Here is a 17,182-nt window from a genome sequence, read left to right on the forward strand (position 1 = left end):
ACCAAAGTCACACAGCTGGTTCAACAGTAGCTTCTTCACAGGTATGTGGGAGGTACCTTAATGAAACAATGCCAACTCTTCACAAGGTCCCTAACATGTCCTTAGTCCTTATTTCATGTTAAACATTGCCATGTTTGTTTCTTTGGGTTTTTTTTTTTTTTTTTTTTTTTTACCATTACTATGATTGCTATAGCTTTTTCATTTAAATGGCATCCTGACTGACTAGCTTATGGTTAAATAAATCCTGCGGAGTCACAGATTTTTCATTTCTCCTCATCTCCATTATAGTCTTTTTAAGACTCTACTTTTAAAGTAAATATGGCAAGGACTTAATAACTTTTTAAAAATGGTCATCCATGTAGTCAGATTCATAGAGAAAGAACAGTGCTTAGCAGGGGCTAAGGGGAGCAGGGCTGGAGAGTTGTTGTTTAATGGGGACAGAGTTTTAGTTTGGGATGGTGAAAATTTTCTGGCGACAGATAGTGGTGATGGTTGCACAACAATATGAATACACTTAATGGTTAAAATGGTAAATTTTCTTATGTATGTTTTATACAGAAAAATTGTCTATGTACTCTTAGATATTATTGCAAAGGCATCAAATTAAGTACGAAAAGACAGAGAGAATAACACATTTCAGAGGTTAAAGGTGATTTTCATACGATAGGGCAAAAACCTCTGAAAGCTCCATTGACAGGAACCATTTATCAGGACTGGTTTTATGTTCGTGAATATTACTTGCTTTTCTGCTGCTGCTAATGAGGTACACTGGAAGTGTTCTTTGACCTTTCTGCCTACTCACTTTATTCTTACAACAATCCTGCGAGCTGGGTGTTGTTAATCCCTCCATTTTACAGGTGAAACAGTTAAGGCATGAAGCCATTAGTAATTTGCCCAAGATTTCACAGCTAATACGTAGCTGTGTCAGTTGGCCCTAGGGTTTGCTCTCTTAATCTGGGTACTTGACTCTCCATGTGCCCTCTCCCCAGGCTCAGATTCTGTACCCTGAGAACTATGTGAACTTGTATTGGGGCCACCATATGCGATAGGTCGGGCTGTTCACTGCACAGGGGCTGTTGGCTGAAGGAGTGAGCAGGGTCTGGAACCCAGTCCCTGCTGTGCTCCTCAAGCCCCCCCCTACCCGCCCCCGCCGCCAGGGAAGGGGCACCGTTGCTTTTTCACATAAGGCAGCCACTTGGGTTAGTGACATCCTTGGCCAGAATCTAATGGCTTTTTTTCTCCTTCCCCCTGTACCTTCCCAAGACTCAGCCCTTTCCCAAAAGAAGGAGGACGAAATGACCAAGTTCAAGGTGAGTTGGACTTGCCTGTCTAGGTTTTAAATTGTCATCTCATTTCTCCATGATTAGACACATCCTATTTCTTTCTGTGGGGAAGGATTAAAGAGAGCAGTAGGCATGTGGGACCCTCTCATGTGTCAGATGATCACTATTTTTTTATTTTAGCGTAGTTTAAGTTTTGTAATTTCACAAGTAAGAGTGGAGAAGAAAAAGTTTATTGCAGTGAAAAATAAATCTACTTTACTACTGTTTTCCTTACAAAACATGTTTTCATTTTCCCATGTTCTTTTCCTCACATGCATTGCTAACTCTATATTTGTAATTATTGTATCATTTAAATTCTCAAATTATGCCTTTTCTAATTAATATTATATACCCTACGTTTTTAATGGCAACATGTATTCCCTTGGTTTGATGTACTCTCTATGTGTCTCTCATAATATTTTCCCAGTCGTGGACATTTAGGTAGTTTAGAATTTTTACTGTTTTAATGAACATTGTAATAACACTTTTCCTAATATAACCATTTTCCTTAAAAGGAAATTTGGAAGACTTTGCCATTCGTTGTTCTTAATGTTTAGGAACTCCAAAATGAAAAAGTATATTTGATATTCGGAAACTTGGGTATTTTGTGTTTAGAATATTTCAGTATGGCATGGTGCAACAGGCTCTAACCGATACTTCACACAGAGAAAATATTATTAGGCATCTTTTTTTCTTTAAATTTTGTTTAAAAAATCAAAGTTATTAATGCACACAGTTTAAAGAGTCAAGTAAAGGTAGTTTTATAAAGCTCGTATGAGAAGACACAGCTCCTTTTCCATATCCTTCCCAGCTGCCCCTTCCCCTGGCAACCACTCTCAACTCCTTTAGCTGATTCTTTTGGTATGGAAGGAAACCAGGATGTCACCCCAAAATATGCCTCTTTGACATAAAAGTTATTTTGAGCTGAAGATAGTTAAGAAGCAGCAAAGGCAGGAAAAGCTTTCCCTACCCTTCTCCCTTTTGGGTCTAAACGCAGAATATAAACTCTCCGTTTCTTGAGATAGATTCTTATCTTCCCAGCCATACGCCAGAGGAATCTGCAAGCAAACCTTACTCTATAAGTTCCCTCCAATATATTTACCTTCCAATAGTTTGCCGTCTTTGGAAGCCAAAAACTGATTTCCTTAGCCTTGTTATCATCTCTCTACAAATTTGCTCTTTGTTGATGCTATATAAGCCAGAGTTCTAAACTGCTGCTTTGAGTTATTTTTCATTGAGGTTTCTCCCACATGATGTGTGCTGCATGTATTAATAAACTTGTTTTCTCTTGTTAATTGGTCCAGCTGAAAACCTAAGATGGGTAAAGTTTTGCCTCCCCTGTAGTATTTGCTTCCATGCTAGGCATTGTTTGCATTTTTACAATGAGTATGCATCGCTTTGTTATTCTTACATGGTCTACAGTTAGAATCCTTGCCAGGTTTATCACCGGGCCCCCAGGCATTGCAGAGTGCCCCCCAGGCATTGCAGAGTGCCCCAGTGGTCTTGGGGTAGAGGCCGCCAGCACCTCCAGTGCTTGCTCCTGGCGGTTGCCATGGACCAGCAACGTCTCCATGATCCAGTCCTGCTGGAAGCCCATGTCACTGAACTGGTCCCAGAGGCACAGGAACCCCCGGGTCTGGCTAACAGAGAACTGGAGCATCTCCATGGCCTCTTCCACCAGGCTCTCCTTGTAGCCCTGCCAAAGCAGCCAGTCACAGGTGCTAACGTAGCTAAGAAACTGGCTTAGGCTCTGCTGCCCCATTTTTACTGCAGAGCCAAGATGGCCCTATACAGGGTGAGCACCAGCCCGATTCTTGCTCCTCCTGGCTAAGGGCGGACAGCAGGTCAGCAGAGTCAGGGTGGAATCTGTGGGTGATGAAAAGCTGCGGCTCCTGCCCGAGAGGTGGCAGGCAGGTGTATGGACCGAGGGACATGACCATGGGTTTGTGACTCAATGGGGCAGAGCAGGAGCCCAGGGCCCTGGGGCGGTTCAGGCCAGCAGAGGCTGGGCACCCTTCGCTGGCAGATATGCCGCTGCAGGAGGGCATAGGGCAGCGGCCATCCTGCCCTCACAGAACCTTCTCCCACACACCCGGTGCCTCCAACTTACGCACCTTAATAGCTGTTTTCATGTAAGAACGCTAGGTGGTTCCTGAGTCATAGCATGCCTTTTTATTTACTGATTTATATTTTTATTTATGCATTTATTTTATCAAGGTAATAATGTACTTAATTTAAAAAGCCCAGTAGTATCAGAAGACTTGCTAAATACTTCACTTACTGCATTTAATCTCAGACCAACCTTGTGAGGCAGTACTTGGTCTCATCTGTACTTTTTCTTTTCACAAAGAAACAGGATTGTAGAATTTTAGAAAACTGCTTAAGTTCACCCAGGAAACCAAAGATCTACCTGATGCAGAAAGACCCCTAGATTTACAATATTTGGGTAGAGATAAACAAGGGGAAAGAATCCTCCGGTCTGGGACTTAGCCCTCCATGTGGTACCTGGTTATCCTGACAGGTAGAAGACGCCACAAATAACACTGCCTCTGCTGGCCACTCTTCCACGGCCCCATCTTCTCTGGGAACTCTGTTGCACTGGATGTGCAGCAGTCCCAAGTCAAGCACAGCTTTCATAGCAAAAGTTAAGACAATACTGCATACCAGTGATTCTTCATCATGGGCAGTTTTGACTCCAGGCAACATCCGAAAATGTTTTTGGTGTCACAGCTTGAGGGATGCTACTGGTATCTAGTGCACAGAAGGTAGGGATTCTGCTAAGTCATCTACAATGCACAGGACAGCCCCCGCAATGAAGAATTATCTGGCCCAAAATGTCAGTAGTGGAAAGAATGAAAAATCATGCTGTATGCAAAGCTATACAAGACTAATAGTAAAATGTGACTGAAAATATTTATAATATATATGCTAGAGAAACAAAACTTAAAATTTCTAATAGAAATTTTACAGTCATAAGATTAAGAAAAAAACAATTGGAGTATGAGCGAAGAACGTTAACAGACTAAAGAAAAGGTAAAGATGGGCAGTAAACCTATGAAAATTAATTAATTTAATTAAATTAGCTTATTAATTACCAAATAAGTGCAAATAACCAAAATAACTTGTTTTTTACTGATCAGATTACCCAGGATTTAAAAACTGGTTGTATTCAGTGCTGTGTATGGAATGGTATGGAGAATCAGGAATGCTTATATTCTGTTGAGGGCAGGATAAAATAGGGAAAAAGTTGAAAAGAAAGGCTGCCATTGTATGTGATAATTATGAAGTCACATTCTTTCACATTGTAATTTCACTTCTTGAAACTTATCCAAAGAAAATAATTAGGGAGCTAATATCCATATGAAAAGTTTTTTCCAGCATTTATTATAAAAAGAAAAAAATCTACAACATAATATATATTATTTGGGATGTTTAACTATATTATGGTAACAGTGACTCTGGTCTCTGAGACTCTGGAACCACTTCGTACACATTCTTTATACTTTCTCAGTGCTGCCTTCTCCCAGCGGAGGCTGGTGGTGAGGTTGAGGTTGCTTGTGTTTGGTGTTATAGGAGGCGGTGACATTCAAGGACGTGGCTGTGGTCTTCACAGAGGAGGAACTGGGGCTGCTGGACCCGTCCCAGAGGAAGCTGTACCGAGACGTGATGCTGGAGAACTTCCGGAACCTGGTCTCAGTGGGTGAGGTCAGGTGCTCTGAGACTGAACTTCAGTACCCTGCAGTGTTTGTCATGTCCTTGGATGTGCAGGACTTTAGAGCTCTTCAACTGGTTTCCTGTTTTCTTTCTTTTTTATATATATATTTTTAAGATTTTATTTTTTTATGTTTAGAGAGAGGGGAGGGAAGGGAGAAAGAGAAGGAGAAAAACAGTGTGGGGTTGCTTCTCGTGTTCCCCCTACTGGGAACCTGGCCTGCAACCCAGGCCGGTGCCCTGACTAGGAATCGAACTAGCGACCCTTTGGTTCGCAGACCGGCACTCAATCCACTGAGCCGCACCAGCCGGGGTGGGTTTCCTGTTTTCTAAGCAGCATGCCACGCGGCCATGGCATTTTTCTGGTCTTCCTCCCCCAGCTAAAGTGTGTTTTGTAAATTAACTATCAGTTGGCAGTGTGACTCTTACATGTTTCTGGACTTTCTCAAACTGTGACCATCTCCAGTTAGTGGGTCATGACACCCATTAGGAAACTGTGCCAACATTTTTTAAGGAAATAAAATAGGGGAGAAAGTGTCAGAGCCCCTGTGAGAAATGCTGGAGAGGCTGTGATGACAACAGACTTTTTAAAAACATTTTAACATTTTTATTGAGATATAATATATACACATGCTTTACCGTATAATACAATTCACCCATTCAGAGTATACAATTCCATACTTCTTAGTCTATTACCAAAAGGACATTTGCCCCAGTAATGTATACTTACATCTACATAATCTGGGGATTTTGCATAAAATGTATCTCCTCCGGTGGGTCATAATTAACCATTTGGAAAACACTAATTTTGATGTTCTGAAGGTGATGCAGTGAGACATCACATTTTTTTTAGTGAGTTTGGCCTTTAATGTATTAATTTTAAATGTTTGTCCTTGCCTGTTCCCAGAGCATCAGTCCTTCCCAGCGGATGTAATCCCCCAGTTAGAGAGAGAAGGAAAGGTTTGGCCAGTAAGGACAGCATCCCACCGCCGAAGCTCCGCAGGTGAGAGCCATACGACTCAGTCCGCCCTGCTGCTTGTCCTCTCCACCGCCACAATGCTGGTCTAAGTCCCTTGTCACCTCCACCCCTGTGACACTGGTCCGAGTCCCTTGTCACCTCCACCGCCGCGACGCAGGTCTGTCAGCACCGAGTCTGTGGGTTACTGCCGCAGTCTTGGTGTCACTCTCACTCTTCCGTCCTGCTCTTTTGCAATCAGTTCTCCACTCCAAGTGATTCATGTGAATGTCAGGTTTTGTCAGTCTTCTGCTCAAAACCTCTACTAGCTTCTTATTGGATTCAGAGTACCATCCCAGTGCTTAAGGTGGCATATAGCATTCCACGTGGCTGCTGCTCCCTCTCCCCCATCCCTCTATAAGTGTGACCTGTCACTTTCCCCTTCATTAGTCTATTCCATCTAGTTTTGCCTCTTTGCCCTGCCAGGCATGCTTTTGCCTCATAACCCTGCACTTGTTCTTCCTGTTAGGAGCATTGTTTGCCTCTGTCATTCTCTCGGCCTCTCCTTTACTTAACGAGGGCTTGTCTCAAATGTTAATCTCATTAGAACAGTCACCCATGACCCCTCTGTTCATAATACCTTCTTCCTCCACTCCCTTCCCTTATCTTGCCTTAGTTGATGTGTAAGCATTGCTCACCACTTAGCCATATTAACGTGTGTGTGTGTGTGTGTGTGTTTTACTATATTCCCACTGGAGTATAACCTCAGGAAAAGAAAAATTCTGTCTGTTTTTTTAAATTGCTATATCCTTAGTATATAGAACAGACTTGGAAGAAGGCAGGTGTGCTGTAAATATTTATTGAATGAATGATGGTTACATGGACCTTTTTCCACTAGTCTCTGAGATCCTTAAAGTATGGTAAAAAAAAAAAGTGTGATGAAGGCATCATCTAGAATAGTTTATCTCCCCAAGGAGTCTCTATATTAGTTAGGTGTTTTTGGATTTATGTAGTTATGTTTCCATTAAACCACACCTAATAAGAGCTTAGCTTTTCACTTTTAACCAAATTATCATCACCCCCCTGCCCCGCCCCCATGACTTTCCTGTAGCCTTTAGTACTGAATCATACTGTCTTGGTAAAGAACTGCCTTTTAGAATGAAGGTTCTTAATAGATACTTTATACAGAGAGAACTTTACTGCTTACAAAGCACCTCTGATAATTTTTTTATTTTGTTAATACTTGTCAAAAGCTACTAAATTCACCCTGGCTGGGTGGCTGAGTTGGTTAGGGTGTCATCCTGTCAAAAGGTTGTGCGTTCGATCCCTGGTCAGGGCACGTACCTGGGTTGTGGGGTGTGTATGGGAGGCAGCCGATCAAGGTTTCTCTCACATGTTTATCTATGTGTGTGTCTCTCTCTCCCCACACCCTTTACTCCCTCTCTTTTTTTCTCCCTCTCTCCCCACCCGTTCATTTCCTGTCTCTCTAAAATCAATAAACATATCCTTGGGTAAGGATTTTTTTTTAAAGCTACTAAACTCATTTTAAACTCACTAAATCCTGTCTTCAGCTTGAAAAACATTGGTGTGGTCCATATAGGAAAATAAATCTACAGCCATCATTTTGACGGCTGTAGATTTATTACAGCCATCATTACTCTACTTTCATAGGCATTACTCCTGGGGCCCTAAATATTGACTCCTACTTGAAAAAGGAAAAATTTTACACACACAGAAAGGAAGTACAAAAGAATTACTGAAGCTAACAGTCCATAGGCCCTGTGGCCACTTTATACCTTATGCTTTTTTTCCTCTCCCAAGTGATTCTTGAGTTTGTGATCAGCATGACTTTCTCATCAGCAACAGCCACTTAGTTCAGTCCTGTATCTGGTGAAGCTGTACAACCTTCCACCAAAATTGCTGTCTTCAGTCCCCTTCCTATTATGGTAACTTTGAAAAGGCTCTTTAACTTTTGTAATACAGCTCAGACTCACAAAGAAGTTAAAACTGGGATTTATATACCCATTCAACATTTATTTATTTATTTTTAAAGATTTTATTTTTTATTTTTAGAGAGAGGAGAAAGAGAGGGAGAGAAACATCAGTGTATCAGAGAAACATCGATTGGTTGCCTCTCACAACCGGGCCCACAAGCCATGCATATGGTTTGGTGGGCAATCGAGTCAGCGACCTTTTGGTTTGCAGACTGGCGCTCAGTCCACTGAGTCACACCAGCCAGGGCTCAACATGTATTTACTGAACACTGTGTTGGGCAGTGTTCTGGGAGTGGTAAGAAACCAGTGAACAATATAAAATTCTCATCCTCTTGGATATTGCATTCAAATGGGGGAAAAATATAAAGAACAGAGGTAGTATGGCAGATGGTAATATGTGTTGTTTACAAACAAAGAAGGGAAAGGTGAATGGAGATTGCCAGGGGCGGCTAGTGGATAGAGAGACTTCACTATTTGCTGTTGGGTGATAAAAGGCCTCACTGATACGGTGTTATTTGAAGAGAGACCTGAAAAGAAATTAGTAGCAAGCTGCCTGGCTAATTGGTAGAGCAGAGTTCCAAGAAGAACAGAAATCTTCTGTCCAGTATTGACTTTGAGAATCTATTCTGTGTCCTATTTATTGTATTTCATAATAGATTAGCTTCTAATCTTTTACCATTTTTCCCTCTTCAAGTTATAGGAACTTTACTTGCTATTACCTGCTCTAAGGTTTAAGTGTAACTCATGTTATTACTGTAAACCTTTATGGCCCACTCGCCCCACCTGTTGTCCTCCTGAAGGATATTTCTCAGGTGGAGGTGAAGGTAATAAAGTATTTTCTCCCAAACATGTCTTTCCAACCAGCCTGTTGCTTCTGTGGCTCCTAACATTGGAGTAAACTTCCAATAAAATAATTCAAAGCAAAGGTTTTCAACATTGCCTGAGGACATCTGATAATCTCTCTATAAGGGTTTTACTAGACATTTTGAGCATTTTGATCAGATGTGCATGCAGTAGGCAGAAGAGGAGGCTTTTAATAAGGTATAGCTTCGTCTTTGTAAAAATTCTCTAGGAAGTAATTTTTCTTTTTATCCAAAACAGATTTGTAAAAACTGTATTTATTACACTGTGTATAAACCTTTTGTACTAAATAAAGTGCAAGCTACATTCTTCTCAAAGATGTTTCTAGTATTTCTGAGACCTCCTCAAAATGTGCTATGTGCAGTGAAACCATTTTGAAAAAGCAGTGACTTAAGTCAACCCTAATGGATTAGTAAAATATTTCTCAGTTTTTATTTAAAAATCATAGGGTTCTGCTTTTGTATAATGTTTGTACATTTAGCAGTGTAAAATGCTGACACATTTTAAAAAACAAATGAAGTATAAATTCAGAATCCTTTTGATTCAATGCTCTTATGTTTTTTAAAAAGAAAGAAATAATGCAAGATTCAGAATTTTGGTGTGGTTGGCGTGCCTCACTTCATTGTACTTTTTGACCTGCTGCCCATGTGCTGCTGCTGATCTGGCTCAACTGTTTTTGCTGCCATAGCCATTTGATGCTGCAAGATTCACAGCTGCATCTGTCTGGGATATATGAAACTTCCTACTGCAGCAAGATTAGTAACAACAGCATGCTGAGCAGATAAGGCCTGTGCTTGACTGGTTGAGCCTTGTTCAGAATCCTGTTCCCCTAGCTGTTGAGGATTCCAAGCTGTGGATTGCTGAGGTTGTTGGGTTGTCTAAGAAGGATATTTCTTGCTCTGCAGCCACCACATTTCTAACTTGTACCTTACTTACGAAACTTAGTACAATTCTAAATGGGTCTTGTTAATGAGTTGTGGATGGGAGCCTGGTGGATCATCTCTTGATTTTTGGAGTCATGCAAATCAGAGAATATGATGCATGATGATAAAAATGGGACTTTCTTCTGGTTCAATAAAGCTTTAGGATGTAAGCCTATGTTTATAACCTTGACATTTCTGAACAAAGCATTCACCTGCCCATCTCCAAATTCTCTTTATTCTTTTAGGAGACGAGAATCTAAATAACATGGAAATTATTCAGGAAGTTGGATTAAGGTACCTGCCACTTGAAGAGTTTTTCTACTCACAAATCTGGCAACAGGTTACCAAGGATTTAACGAGATGTCAAGATGCCATAGTAAATATTGAAGGAACTGGCTCTCAGTTGGACAAAGAAGGTGATGCACTTTATAAATATGAGGAAATTGGTAAAGGCTCTAATCAGAGTTCACATCTTCAGGTTCACCACACAGTCCACACTGAAGAAAGATCCTACAAAGGCGAGGAATGTGAGAAAGGTTTTATTCACGACCCTTGTCATCAAATTAATAAGACATCCCATGCAGGAGAGAAGCCCTATAAATGTGAAAAGTGTGAAAATGCCTTCCGTCGGTTTTCAAGTCTTCAAGCCCATCAGAGAATCCACAGTAGAGAGAAATTGTACAAATGTGATACATCATCTAAGAATTTTAGTCAGAAGTTATGTCTTCATCATCATCATCACAGAGTTCCTATAGGAGAAAATCTACACAGATTTGAGGAGTATGGGAGAAATGTTGGGAAAAGTTCACATTGTCAAACTTCTCTGATAACCCACATGTTAGAAAAACCCTATAAATGTGAAGAGTGCGGGGTGGGCTTCAGTCAGAGCTCATATCTTCAAGTCCATCAGAAAGTTCATATGGGAAAGAAACCTTATAAATGTGAAGAGTGTGGGAAGGGCTTCAGTTGGCGTTCACGACTACAGGCTCATCAGCGAATCCATACTGGCGAGAAACCGTACAAATGTGATGCATGTGGCAAGGGCTTTAGTTATAGCTCACACCTTAACATTCATTGTAGAATCCACACGGGAGAGAAACCCTATAAATGTGAGGAGTGTGGGAAAGGCTTCAGTGTGGGTTCACACCTTCAAGCCCATCAAATAAGCCACACTGGAGAGAAACCATACAAGTGTGAGGAGTGTGGGAAGGGCTTCTGTCGGGCCTCAAATCTTCTAGACCATCAGAGAGGCCATACTGGGGAGAAACCCTATCAGTGTGATGCATGTGGGAAAGGCTTCAGTCGCAGCTCAGATTTTAACATTCATTTTAGAGTCCACACAGGAGAGAAACCCTATAAATGTGAGGAGTGTGGGAAGGGTTTCAGTCAGGCTTCAAATCTTCTGGCTCATCAGAGAGGCCACACTGGAGAAAAACCATACAAATGTGGTACATGTGGGAAGGGCTTCAGTCGAAGTTCAGACCTGAATGTTCATTGTAGAATCCACACAGGAGAGAAACCCTATAAGTGTGAGAAGTGTGGGAAGGCCTTCAGTCAGTTCTCAAGTCTTCAAGTGCATCAAAGAGTCCACACGGGAGAGAAACCATATCAGTGTGCAGAGTGTGGGAAGGGCTTCAGTGTGGGTTCACAGCTTCAGGCCCATCAGAGGTGCCATACTGGAGAGAAACCATACCAGTGTGAAGAATGTGGGAAGGGCTTCTGTCGGGCCTCAAATTTCCTGGCTCATCGTGGAGTCCACACTGGAGAGAAACCATACCGATGTGATGTGTGTGGTAAACGCTTCAGACAGAGATCATATCTTCGAGCACACCAGAGGGTCCATACTGGAGAGAAGCCATATAAATGTGAGGAATGTGGTAAGGTCTTCAGTTGGAGCTCATACCTTCAAGCCCATCAGAGAGTTCACACTGGAGAAAAACCATACAAATGTGAGGAGTGTGGGAAGGGCTTCAGTTGGAGCTCAAGTCTTATAATTCATCAGCGAGTCCATGCTGATGATGAGGGTGATAAGGACTTTCCCTTATCAGAGAATTCATACAGGAAAGAAGCTTGATAACTTACATGTTTTAATACCTCAAAATGGGTGCTGAAATAGTCCAATTATCAGACCTGTTATAGAAGACAAAATGTTTAATGAAAGAGTCAGTATTTCAGCCAGAGCCCAACATGTCACAGTCATCGGGTGACCACACAGCAGAGCAGCCTCATAAGAGTGGAGATAGGACTTCATGCAGGACCTTGACATTTAGTGGGTATTACACAGAAGATAGGCTTAGGAAGGATAAGTCTGATTAAAATTAACCAACAGTACTAAGAGGGAAAAAACAAATCTATTTCCCTAGAATGTGTGAAAAAGGTAGTGACTTTGTTGACTGCCAAATATCCTCAGCCTTTTTTCAGTGCCTAACGCATTGTAAGTGTTCATTAATTGTTAAATGAGTGAAAGAGAACAGCCATGTTTGAAATTTTTATTCAGTTCTTCTCTAAATATTTCTATAAAATTGTACTTAGAAGAGGAATTCTATAAGGCTTGGAGGTCATTTGTATTAAAGACATGGGTGCATTTTACCAACCTGCAGGTCCTGTGAAGTAGTGCTTTATCACACTGAAGGTTGCAACATGTTTAGAGTGTCCAAAAATCCATTCAGGGTGTTGTGACCAGCACTTTTGTATGCTAACAATTGAAGTATAATTTGTATGCAGTACATGCATAAATCTCAAGTTTACAGATTCATGACTTTTGACAAAGGGGTACACTTGTGTAACCACCAAAACCAATATGTACAGTATTTCTATTAAACCAGAGTATTTCCTTGTGTACATTTCCAGTCAATCTGATCTCTAGTGGCAACAAGTGTTATGATTTCTATCTCATAGATTAGTTAGGTCTGTCCTTGAGCTTCATATGAGCTCAATATGTACTCTTGGGTTCATTATGTATTCTTTTGTGTCTGGATTCTTTTGATCAAATATATGATCATCTCAGACTCAGAGAAAGCATTTGACAAAAACATTTCTTCACAATAAAAAGTCTTCAGTGAGGTCAAAGGCATCTATGAAAATCTTACAAGCTAACATTCAGTAAAAAAGAATCTTCAATATATCATTTTGTGTTTTGACAAAAGCTTATTGTCATATTATTACCACAACAATCAAGAACACCCCACCCAAAAATTCCTTTGTACTCTTGTAGTCAATTCTTCCCATTGCACCCTCAACATCCTTAGCAACCACTGACCTGTTTTCTGTTTGTATAGTTTACCTTTTTTAGAATGTCATATAAATGGAGTCATACTCCATGTAACAGTTGAATCTGGCTTCTTTCATTTAACAATCCTGAGATTCATCAGTCTTGATGTATGTTATCAGTAGTCATTCTTTTTATTGCTGAGTGGTATTCTATTATGTGGATGTACCACATTTTATCCATTTATGACTTCAAGGATATTTGGGTTTCCAGTTTTTAGTGATTATGAAGAAAACAAATATTTACATACAAGTTTGTGCGTCAACATAAGTTTTATTTGTCTTAGTAAATACTTAACAGTGGGGTTGCTGGGTTGTATCCTAAGAGTATGTTTAACTTTATGAAAAACTGACAAACTTTCCTAGAATGGGCCTAACCATTTTGCATTCTCACCATCATTGCATATCAGAATTTTGATTCTGTGTTTAGCATTTCAACAGGTTTATACTGGCATGTCATTTTTGTTTTAAGTTATATTTTTCACATTACTATGATGCCTTTCTTTATATATGAATGTTTACTATCCATATACCCTATTTTCTTTTGTGAACTCTTGTTCTTGATTTTTTAAGAATTCTTTATATGTTCTGGATACATGTTCTTTGTCAGTTATGTGTTTGTAAATATTTTATCCCTGTATGTGAGTTGTGTTTTTGTTCCATTAATTATTTTTCACAGATGGAGTTTTTAAAAATTTTGGATAAAGTTTAATTTTTATCTTCCATGGATTGTATTTTTGGTTTCACATATAAGAACTCTTCCTAATCGAAAGTCACATTTTTCTCCTTTTTTAAAAAATTAAATTCATTGGGGTGGCATTGGTTAATAAGAAAAGTTTGTCTCTTTTTTAGCTAAAAATTCTATGGCTTCAGATTTTACATTTAGGGCTATGATCCATGTGAGTTCTTCTTTATAAAGTGTGAGGTCAAGGTCCATTTCTTTTTGCATATGAACATCCAATTAAGTATCCTTTTAACATTGAATTGCTATTTGTTACACTTCTGTAAAAAATTGATTGACCATATCTGTGTGGGTCTTTTTGTCCTCTACCTGCTTCCATTGATCCATATGTCTGTTATTTTGCATATGTATCTTAATGTAGTAAGTCTTGAAAAAGAGAGTATAAGTCTGCCAACTACATCTTTTTCAAAATCATTTTAGCTACTCTACGTGGTCTGTAGTTGTCCACAGGATGCTCAGGCTCTGGGGTTTCCTGGGTTATGCAGGTCAAGGTCAGCCCCCACCTGTGTTTTTCTCCAGGCCACCCTGCCTGAGCTATAAAGCAATCTGAGATGGCTGCTACTTGTGCTGGGCTTGGAGATTCCCAGGCGAAGCCAAGCTGAATCTAGGCTGGTTGCCACTAGTGCCATGCCAGGGGCCTCTTAGCAAGAGTTATGGAGGTCTAGGGACTCCCTGAGGCTGGCTCTTGCTTGTTTGAGAGGATTTAGAAAGCTGTGAAGTATGAGCCAAGACCAGCCATTCATATGGAAAAGTAACAGGTTGGCCCATAAGTTGGGTGGGAGGTAAGTTGGGTTGAACAGATTCTGTGGGGAATCTTCAGGGCAGGGCAAACAGTGTTAGCCAGGTTGATGGAGTCTCAGATATGGCACCAGCCTACCCACTCTGTGGGGTAACATTCAGAAAAGGGACCACGACCCATCTTTCTGTCTAGGAGAAGGCTGCCTCCCAGCTCTTACCTTGATACCACACAATTCACTTTTCTCCCTGGTGCCTTTCAAGCTGCTACTCTAATGCTGGAGCTTAGAGGGAGTGAGTCTGAGTAAGTTCGTATGTGGGTTCTTTAAGAGGGACTACTTGGGATTCCAGAAGTTTCTTCCACCGACTCAATCCCTATTGGTTTTTGCAGCCAGAAGTTATTGGGGCTTATCTTCCTAGCACTGGAACACTATATTTGGAGGCCTGGTATGGGGCTGGGACTCCTCACTCCCAAGATATCCCTTCTGAATTTTTATCCACCATTCATGGATGTGGGACCACCCCATTACACATCTCCATCCCTCCTTCCAGCTGGAATGGGTGAGGTTTCTTTAATTCTGTAGTTGTCACACTTCAACTTAATTTCTGATGGCTCTGGGTGATGGCTGATCTATATTTTAATTGTAATTTTGATGTTGTGTGAGGAGGCAAGCTGTGTTTACCTATGCTGCCATCTTGACCGATAGTTCAGGCATTTTTCATATACCTTTTAGTCATTTATGTGTCTTCCTTGGAGAAGTATCTATTCAAATATTCAACTCATTTTTAAAACTGGGATATTAGCCCTGGCTGGTGTGGCTCAGTTGGCTTGAGCGCCGGCCTGCAAACCAAAGGGTTGCTGGTTCAATTCTCAGTGTAGGGCACATGCCTGGATTGCAGGCCAGGTCCCCAGTGGGGAGTGTGCGAGAGGCAACCACACATTGATGTTTCTCTCCCTCTTTTTCTCCCTCCCCTCCCCTATCTAAAAATAGTTTTTTTTAAAGGATTTTATAATTAAAAAATGGGGTTATTAGATTTTTTATTATTGAGTTGTTGCAGTTTCTTATATATTTTGGAGATTAACCCTTTATCAGATATGATTGGAAAGTGTTTTATCCCATTCTGTGGGGTTGCCTTTTCACTCTGTTGATTGCTTTCTTTGCTGTGCAGAAACTTTTTAGTTTGATATAGTCCCACTTGTTTATTTTTTTTTTTGTTCCATGGGTTTTTGGTGTCTTATTCATAAAATTATTGCCAAGACCAATGTCAAGAATATTTTTCTTCTACCTTTCTAAGAATTTTACAATTCCAAGTCTTAGAGTTAAGACTTAACCAATTTTGAGTTGATTTTTGTGTATGGTGTAGGATCAGGGTCCAATTTCATGTGGATTTCTAGTTTTCTCAAAACCATTTCTTGAAGACATTATCCTTCCCCCATTATGTGAACTTTGTTGGTGCCCTTGTTGAAGATCAGTTGATCACATATGCATGAATTTATTTCTTGGCTTTCTATTCTATTACATTGGTCTATGTATCTGTTTTTATTTCAGTACCATACTGTTTTTGATTTATTATAGCTTTGTAACATTGTTTGAAAACAGGAAATGTGATGCCTCCAGTTTTCTTATTTCTCATGATTGCTTTGGCGATATAGGGTCTTTTTTGGTTCCATATGAATTTTTTAGATTGTCTTTTTTGAAATTTTGATAGGAATTACATTGAACCTATAGGTGGCTTTGGGTAGCATGGACATCTTAACAGCATTAAGCCTGCTGATCTATGAACATGGGATATAGTTCCATTTATTTGTGTCTTTTTCCATTTCTTATAGTTTTTAGTGCAGTTCTTTCACCTCCTTGTTTAAACTTATCTATAAATAAGTAATTTATTGTTTTGATGATATTGTAAATAGAATTGTCATCTTAATTACTCTTTCTGATGGGTTGTTGTTAATGTATAGAAATACAGCTGAGCTCTGGCCAGGTGGCTCTGTTAGTTGTAGTGTCATCTTGATGTGCCAAGGTTGTGGTTTCAATCCCCAGTCAGGGTACAAACAAGAAGCAACTGACGAATGCATAAATAAGTGGAACAACAAACTGATGTTTCTCTCTCTCCCTCTCTTTCTCTCCTTCCCTCCCCCTTCCTTTCTCACTCTAAAATCAATAAATAAAATTTTAACTAAAGAACTACAACTGAACTTTTTATGTTGATTATGTGTTCTAACTTGACTGAATTCATTTAGCAGCCCTAACAATTCTGGTGGAATCATTAGGGTTTTCTCTACAAAAGATTATCTCATCTATAAATAAGCAAATTTACTTCTTTCCTAGTAATTTGGATGTCTTTTTTTCCTTGTCTAATTGCTCTGGTTAGATCTTCCGAGACTGTTGAATGGAAGTGGTGAGAGTGGACATCCTTGTCCTATTCCTAATAGTAGAGGAAAAACTTAGAGATTTTTCACTTTTGAATATGACGTTAGCTGTGGGCTTGCCTTATATGGCCTTTATGATTATGAAGGACATTTCTTTTACACCTAATCTATTGTGACTTTTCATCATAAAAGAATGTTGGATTTTATCTAATGCTATCTCTACATCTAGTCAGATGATCATATAATTTTTATCCTTCACCATGTTAACGTGGTCTATCACATTTATTGATTTGCATGTGTT

General features: G+C 40.0%; 1 protein-coding gene across 1 annotated transcript in view; it reads left to right on the forward strand.

Annotated features, from left to right (window-relative positions):
- Positions 1–17,182, forward strand: part of ZNF45 (zinc finger protein 45) — a 39,688-nt gene continuing 22,506 nt past the window's right edge. Inside the window, exons 1-5 of the mRNA XM_054588577.1 lie at positions 1–41; positions 1,264–1,310; positions 4,896–5,022; positions 5,941–6,036; positions 10,012–11,775. Of these exons, the coding sequence (XP_054444552.1) occupies positions 1,296–1,310; positions 4,896–5,022; positions 5,941–6,036; positions 10,012–11,775 (2,002 nt within the window). The 5' untranslated portion in view covers positions 1–41; positions 1,264–1,295. The remainder of the gene's footprint in view (positions 42–1,263; positions 1,311–4,895; positions 5,023–5,940; positions 6,037–10,011; positions 11,776–17,182) is intronic.

This window comes from Pteronotus mesoamericanus, unplaced genomic scaffold (genome assembly GCF_021234165.1).
Source record: "Pteronotus mesoamericanus isolate MK-2021 breed Mesoamerican mustached bat unplaced genomic scaffold, CSHL_Meso_final scaffold_137, whole genome shotgun sequence".
Taxonomy (NCBI): Eukaryota; Metazoa; Chordata; class Mammalia; order Chiroptera; family Mormoopidae; genus Pteronotus; species Pteronotus mesoamericanus.